Below are 8,676 nucleotides of genomic sequence, written 5' to 3'. Positions count from 1 at the left end.
GGGCTTTAATGTATAAGTACGTAGACATATATATGCATAGACACACATACACACACATACATATATACATATAATTTAAAAATCTTTAGTGAGTCATGCTGCTCAAATTGTTTAAACAATCTCTAATTCATCAACTATCTTTTACCACCACTGGGTTTCCATTTATTTTTAATAACAATGAAGTTACTGTCCTTCAAAAAAAAATGATGACATACAAAGAAAATGTTCTAGAAATTGTTTTGTAAGCGGTTTCCTCAGGGACTTTCCACGGACTGAAGTAAATAGTTTTCAAATGTGCCAGATGGAGGACAAAAAGTATGTTTAAAATTGCAAGAATATCTCTGAAACTTCATGGCAGTTTTTCCCCTTTGGAAATCTTATGTCTCTCCTCAGTGCATTAAGCATCAACTATCTCCAGTTAGTAAATATTTATTTGAGCAGCTACTTTAGTTTTCTGAATAAAATTATTCTTACCTTTCAGAATGGCTGCCATATATTCTTGTCCCAAACTTATAAGCAAAGGATATTTCCCCAGATACAAGCATAAGCTCACTTACAGTTTGCAACTCTCATTCACAGATATGCACTTTACAGTATGAAAATTTTAACATAGCATAATCCAAAGTGACTATTTGAAAATACGGTCTGTTTATTCTTTGGAAACAATGTTTCTAATTCATGTACTCTACAGAGCTCAGTTGCAATTGGTGATAGTGGCCAGGAGATGGCGAAGTCTCATTTCCTAAGATCTATTTTGTAGTCTGTAATCCAGTGTTAACCTTAGAGAAACGGTTTTTAACGACACTTGTTTTCACAAATGGAAGCTAAGGTTGAAAAATAAAACACTCAGAAAATATAAATTCAAACTGCTCCAATGGTTTATTTATTACGAATCACTTATCTGCAAATAAAACATTTTTAAAATACTTTGAATAACTTTTTTCTTTCCTATGAACAAGGGACAGAATAAAATGTTTTGAAGTAGTAATTACTTAGAAATGGCCTTAATTGTTCAATTCTTCCTTGATTTATATTATGCTGGATTGCTTTATACTTACAAATGTATTTTATCACTAAAAATTCCACTTTTCAATAAAATAAAAACAAGTATAGTTTTTAAAATAAAACATTTTTGCAAATGATAATTTAGGGACAAAATTCATTAAAGTAGATATTTCCTGAAATAGCTTTATTCAAGGTACATATAATGTTCAAATTTACTTCTTTCACTTGATAAATTTTAATGAAGGGTCTTCAGATCTAAGACCTATTATATTGCTTGTGAAAAAAATAGCATTTTAAAACCTCATAATCTACTCACATACTTACTGAAGTATATTAATGGATATGTGTGCATGTGTGTGCACATGCATGTATTGCATACTTCTAGAAACACTCCAGAAAGGGGGAATGGGCATATACATTACAGCAGACTGTCCTGATTTGGTCTGAAATACAGTCTACCACAAGTTATTGAGTCTTTACTGGAAAGGTAGGAAGAATCTCTAATCATCCCTGAAAAGGCATAATCCAAAGCTGGCCGAAAAGGCAGGGTGGGTACCAACCCAGGTGTTAGGTAGGGTGACATAAAACCAGATAATCCTCTTCCTGCAGAAGAGTATGCCAGCCTTAAGGGACTGATACCTACTCTAGGATTTAAGCTGTAGATATTTGAGTCACCTCCATAAGATGCAGTAGTAGTTTGAAGAGGAGAGAAAGCTGATTTATTACCTAGAGTTCCAAAGCCAATTCCTGCAAGATTAAAACTTGAAGCTCTCTGAAAGGCTGTGTTTTCCAGTTCTCCTGAGCTTGCTAGGTTCCTGTTTTCTGGCTTGTGTTCTTTGCCATTTAAAACCTGTTCAATGGCTTGGACCACATCCCCTTTGCAGAACTGCAGAATGCCTTCTAGACGGCTGCGCCTATAATTTGGGAAAATCTTGGTAAGGATATCAAGAGGATCTCTTGGTCTTGAGGACACTGTAGGAAGGCTGGCCCTGGTCGCAGTCAAGTCTTTGACCCATTCACTTTCATTTCCTGATTCCAGATCAGAGGATGATAAGGACCTGGGACTTTCTTCACCTTCTGATTGCTCTCCAGAATGAGAAGATAGGGTACTATCATGCTTGTTGGAGTATTCTGAAATAGATGACCTGATGCTTTGTTTCCCAGTGACACCATTAGACCTAGGAGATGATCCCAGGGAAAGTTGATGGGATTTGGAGATTGGTTCTTCTTGTCCATTCTGGCATGAATCACATTTACTCTCTTTTTGTTCTGGAGAAGAGGGGGAAAAAAAACAATCAAATACAAGGAAAACTTTCCAGAACATGGTACTACTCACCCAAAAATAATGCTGGCTAATATAATTCATTCACTTATAATAATTAGTAGTATTTATATACTCCAAGACATTTTAATGAGTAACTCAAATTTAAAAGATTATTCGGAAATGCAGGTGCTAGAATAGTAAAAAATATACTATTCTGTCATTTCAGAATCATAAAGATTTGCAATATTAAAATGCAGTTATATTTATCAATCCAAAGATGAGAGTGTATTATTACCCCAAAGTGTTCTTACAACACCAATATGGCACACTGACCTTCCTTTCTTGGTTGTGTGGGATCTTCCTAAATGTCACCTGTTTTGTTGTTATCTAAGTGATATTTTTTCAAAATGACACTATGAAAAAAAGAACTAAATAAAATGATCAGGGAATAAAAGGAATAATCTTAGTTTGAAAATGAATATTCTATTTAATCACTAATGCTAAATTTCAGCAATTTTTTAATCTTATATTTCAGGTTATAATTAATTTACTTGAATAATGTCAAAAAAAACAAAATTGTTCATTTCATTTCGAATTTAAACCAGTAAGTACTACTGCTATATCAATCCCAAATATACCAGAGCGTGCATATTTCATTTTACGAGAAATGATACAGATGGTATTTTTCATAATCCTCTATGAAACATGTATTTTCTTTTTCAGTCCTTAAAAATATCAATAACAGACTTTAAAATCAAAGTCATTTTAAAGTCTATTGCAATCCATATTAAAGTTCAAATTGTCTTTTATAAACAACATATTAGGCATTCGCTTTTAAATCACAACCCTCCTCCAATGTTATGGGCAATTTTCTAAAAATACTTTTACACAAAGTTCTGGTTTTTCTATTTCAACATGTTGAGCATACTAATCAAACAAGAATATTTTAATACCCTTTGCCAGGCTAACACCAGAAAAATAACAATAACCCTATTCACTATGTAACTTTTGCTTTGGTTTACATTTTTCTATAGCCCTAGAGATATACATGTAAGAGTAAACTGTAAAGTGGAGTGTGTAGATAATTCTGTCCAACTTCTTTTTTCTACGAAGTTTATGAACATAAAACAAATATTGCCTAAAGCAGTGATTTGTAAATATGATTTGCAATACTCTCATGTTTTCTCCAGTTATCTTAAGAAGCAGTCAGTTCTAAATTCTAAAGAAAAATCTACAGGTTATTTTAAAATTAAAACGTGTATGATTTAGCATATTGAAGTTCAAAATGCTCTTCCTATATGCTATCCCCGTAAGCAAAGGATGAAAGAATGTCACTACTGCAAAATTACCAACACTCTATAGTATCTCGACTTTAAATAATACAATAATACTTCTTAAATGAAATCTGCCAAGTGGAAAAACAGATTAGCATTGGTCCTCCATTCCACTTTACTTATAAATAAGATTCAATGAGGATGCCCCCAAACATGTCAAATATCAACATTTCATATCCATAGCAATTTATGCATGAAATCATAAAATAATGTCTTATTTTACTCATAGTATAATTTATGTAATGAAACACCAATTTGCATAAGATTGTTTAGAAAATATGGTGTCTTTAAAATATTACGATACCATTTAAATCATCTCTGTCATCTCAAATCCTATAGCTTGCTTTACTTCTATTGCATTTATCATTGTATATTAAGCCTTGTATTGTAGTTTTTGGATACATAGAGTCTGTCTTCTTTTGAATATAAGGTTCTTTCGTGTATGAAAAGCTCATTCACTTCTAAATCACTGTTAGTCTTTGTCTAATGAATGAGTAAATTAAATAGATTATTTTACCACAGTTCATGGCTATTGTGTAGAGGAGGCAGTCAATTTAGAAAGCTATTGAAGTAGCCTTTCAAACATTAGTGTGCTTTTTATGGGGGAGGGGGCATCATCTGAGGCAAATAACAAAATAAAATAATTAGCTCTATAAAACAGAACACTTTGGTACCAACTAGAATTCATATAAATCAGTGTCTCACTGGGAGCTGTCAGCCATTTCACATTGGTATAATTTCAGGAACTCTAACTTTTACCTCTTTTTCATAGCTGTTTCACTTAATAACTTTGCTCTTTAGCACCCTTGGTCTTTCATGAGAATTGTATAAAATCTGTTTTGCTTACTGAAATAAATTAGAATATGTGCAAAAAGGGGGCATGTACCAACACAAAATTCATTCAGAATTGAATGCCTAATTTCAATTCACAGACCAGTATTTTTCAAAAGTACATTCTCTGATTTGTTGAGATCTGCAATTTTCACAATCCAAGGAAGGTTTCTAATTAATAGTTTACTGTATAGCTATCATATGATTTCATATAATACAACTTCATAAGTTTTGTGTAAGTTTTGGACTTACACGCACAAAAAAAATCACAGTGACGTTTCCACTGCTTAGTAGGCCCTGTGGAGGGCTATGAAGTTCACAAAAACATATCTCCTAACACAGGAAATGAAGGCAACTGACTTGCAGTTAATAAATAAGAGAGAGAGAAAAAAAGAAAACTCCTGAGACAAAAACCCTCTAATATTAAACTTTGAAATTCTTATGGTTTTACAAATGGAGTGAAGGAAGAAAGAAAGACGACGGTGTGATAGATTTCAGTATCTTCCCCACATCAAGCTTGCAACAAATGTTTGCCCCAACATGTAGGAAAGAACTGCATCCTCAACTATCAGAGTTTCCCACGCAAAATCAGCTCTGGTTTTACAGCTGAAAATAGTCCAGAGCAGGGAGGATCGATCACCTGAGCCTGGGGAGGTTGAGGCTGCAGTGAGCCGTGATCGCGCCACTGCACTCCAGCCTGGGCAACAGAGAGACCCTGTCTCGAAAGAGTACAGAGGAGACTCAACCACAGCACCTCTCACTAAGCTTTCGCTCAATGCCTGCTTGAAGTTCTACTCACACAGTGAAAGTCAAATCAACTTTCGAGCAAGTAGATCTACCGCTGGGATGAATTGCTCGTTTGTTATCACCCAGGTTTCACTTTTTCATTATCTTATCACCTAAGGGAATGAAAAGTAAACGCCCCCAAAATGAAGGCGATGGGTCTCTCACACTCTCATTAACGTCCATATTGCAGAGCAGTTCCCCAGGACTTAAAAGTGCTTCCTTTAAACAACTATTCCTGCCCGCCTAAGGGCACGCTGCTCCTTTCAACGTTTCTTTACAGAACAACCATTTCCTTGAGCAAAGAGTCAATGAAAGACCAAACTCACCTTGTTTTTCCTCATGATAACCTTGCTGGAAAACCTCGAAAGCGGGGGTCGCGGAACCACTGGTCTGTCTCAAGGCACCGAGTCCCAGCGCAGCCCCCGCCGTAGGGCCGCCAGTGGCCTGGGGATTCTCGGCTCTGCCGCCGCCCCCGGAGGCCCGACCCCCGGGGGGCCCGGAGAGCCCCGAGCACAGGAGCCTCTGCAGCCCCCGGGCTTCGCTCTCCTCCTGCGCCTGCTGCCTGCGCAGCGCCACCTGGGCGGCCATGACTCGCTGGCGCTCGGCGATTAGGGTGCACTTGGCACAGGCGCACTCGCGCCAGCGGCAGAAGCGCTTATGGCCCTTGAGCGCCGACACCACGCCGTGGTTGCGACAGCGGGCGCACTTGGGCGTCCGCGGGTAGCCGCAGCCCACCGCGCCCACCGCGCCCACCCCCCTCTCCAGCCCCGGGGCGGGCGGGCAGCCTCGGCTTCCCGAGGTGGCGGCGGCGGCGGCGGCGGCCGCCGCAGCTCGCAGAAAGAGGCTGGGCGGCCGCAGGAACGCTGGGGGAACCTGCAGCGCCGACGGTACCGGCAAGGCCGGGGATGGGGGCGGAGGAGAGGCCACCACCAGCCCCGGGGCCAGGTGGGGTCGGCCGCTACCGCCGCGGTCTCTGCTGCCACACTGTGACCGCTCCATTCCCGAGAAGTTTCTGGCCGGGAGTCGCAACTGGAAAGTGCTCTGAGCGCAGCACCCCGCGGTGAGGCTGGGGGAGCCGGACAGGAGGCGCTGGGGTCCTGCTGAGCCCCACCCGCCCACGGACGAAAGTTTGACTCTCTTTCCGCTCGGAGTCGGGACGACAGCGTCCCGGAGCTGGAGACGCTGAGAGGTGCAGGCGTCCCGTGAGCCTGGCACAGTCCCGGGCCGCTAAGTTAATTAATGCCCCTGTGCCTCCAGTCAAGAAGGAGAGGCAGGAGAGGCTACCCCGCCCACCCGGGCTCCGGGCCAAGCGCGGAAGCGGGGGAGGGTCCGGGGCGGAGAGTGGGAACCTTCTGGGAAGAGAGGCGGCGACGAAACCGTCCGATGGGCTACCAATGTCTCCTCCCCCCAAAACGCCCGTTTCTCTTTCTTGCTTCGCCAGGAGTTTTCGACATCTACTTTTGTAAACTGGTCTTTGCGGCGTCCGCTTTTACTGCCCTTTTAAAATTAAGCAGAGTTTGAATTTTTCCTTTTCCCACTTCCATGCTTCTCCTAAGAAAGTTTGAAACTTTGGATTTTGACTTCTCCTTTCAGGTTCCCAGATGAAGTCTTCATGACTGCAGCAGCTTTGCCAATGCTAGTGCTAGCACAGCCTGATAGACTACAAATTTGTTACCCACCAGAAAGATGCCTTATTCTAAAAGAGTCTTCGGACAGCATCAAAACAATGGATAAATAATGAAGGGAACTGATTCACATTCAGATTCTTTTCATGCATTCTATTTATTGACACATGCAAATATGGATTGTGTGTATTTTATTTTAAAATGCTGCTGCTTTAAATAAAGTTATAAATGTCTGCAACTATTTATAGGCAGCAATTGTGTTAAAGCTGTTTCAAAAATACTTATGTCAATTGTAAAGTATTGGGAAAAGTCGTTTAGATCATTATTTAATATGCTGTCACAAATGCATTCTTCACATATGAATTTAATGCCTTTATAACAAAAGATCATAAGGTGTTTAAATCAAAAGAGCATCTGCGGTAGAAAATTCATGAATGTTTATTATTAATGGAAGGTAGTGTTAGCACTCTGCCAGCTCTTCAAGATGGTATCCAACCACCGTGGACGGGTTATTCATTTTCTAGTCCTAAGATAGCAAGTAATAATGATATTTTTACCATTCCACCTGTTCACATTCAGAGCAGATATTGCTGATCTATCTGGCCTTTCTCCTGCCAGCCTACTCAACACTATCACCACCACTACCATCCTCTCATGCAAGCATCCTATTGGAGAGGTTTTCCACCCTTCCTAAGAACTGGAACTACCTAGGGAACTTTTAAAAGAGTGAGGCACTCCTATCTACATAATGAGTTCTGATTCTTTTTGTCTGTGTCTTAAACTCTGAAGGTGATAATTACATACAATGTTCAGAATTAGCACTCAAGGAATTCCTAACCTCTGGGATTTCTATGATACCCAAACTCTCACAACTCTTTATCTTTGCTCAAGATACTCCTGCCTAAGTGATGTCCTGTGGACTTACATCCATCCTATGAGAGATGAGTTATTAGTTCTACATGGATCATTAAAATACAATGAATTATTTAGTGAGAAAGCAGTTATCTTTTCTATTCTTTTTAGGAACTTCTAGTTACATAATGGGAATGCTCAGCTTAATGCAAGTATGTCTTTTAAATTTAAAAAAAACCTTTTAATTGTGTTTTTCTTTGTTGTCTTAGTAATAACAAAGAACAGAAAGTAAAATGTTTACCTAGAATTTAGCAGTATTTTTCTGTTTTTATTTGATGTTTAAAATTATAATTATGAAAAGTGATACTAGTTTTCATCCAAGGAAGTAAAAATAGTTTTTAAGTAAATGTATTTACGTTAAATATTTGTCAATTTAAATGAAGAGGGATGCCAATAATCTGTATACGGCAAAATAAACTGAGGTCTGGAAAACATTGTCTTGGTGGTTTTGCAGTCAAAAACCGTTGTTCTCAAAACAAAGGTCAGTTACTTTATCTAACTCATCCTCAATTTTCTCATTTGTAAAATGAGAATAATCATATGATTACTTGAGGATTAAATGAGATAACATACCTAAATCATAATGCATATAATGAGATATATATTTTACTGCTCCTAATGCCTAGGTTCCCAACATATATTAATTTTATTAATAACATTTTTAAAAATTAATATTTAGGAATATTTCAAATGCTAAATGAGAATTTTATTATATTTTGGAAGAACTTCCTTGCCTTAAATGAACTCTAAAACCACAGACTTTTTATACATTCTAGCAAATATAGGAAAAAGGTATCCAAAATTGTTGGTGAACCAAAATTAGATTGGTATTAAAAATATAACTATTTTCATAGTAAGTATCCCATCTTGGACTTTGGATGATTTGCCTAACTGGTGACAGTGCTTTGAGAAAAGATTA

The 8,676-nt window shown here is 38.6% G+C and overlaps 1 protein-coding gene across 1 annotated transcript; it reads right to left on the bottom strand.

The window, feature by feature from the left end:
* Positions 1-856: 856 nt before the first annotated feature.
* On the bottom strand, positions 857-6,454 carry DMRTA1 (DMRT like family A1). Its single transcript, XM_002742978.6, has 2 exons — positions 5,547-6,454; positions 857-2,274 (listed from the first exon to the last, which is right to left on the bottom strand). Exons 1-2 carry the CDS (start codon positions 6,217-6,219, stop codon positions 1,424-1,426), a joined length of 1,524 nt encoding a protein of 507 aa, XP_002743024.3. The 5' UTR covers positions 6,220-6,454; the 3' UTR covers positions 857-1,423.
* Positions 6,455-8,676: the final 2,222 nt, after the last annotated feature.

Source organism: Callithrix jacchus, chromosome 1 (genome assembly GCF_049354715.1).
Source record: "Callithrix jacchus isolate 240 chromosome 1, calJac240_pri, whole genome shotgun sequence".
Lineage (NCBI taxonomy): Eukaryota > Metazoa > Chordata > Mammalia > Primates > Cebidae > Callithrix > Callithrix jacchus.
Note: the sequence above shows the minus strand (reverse complement) of the source record. Positions and strands in the feature narration are given on the sequence as shown.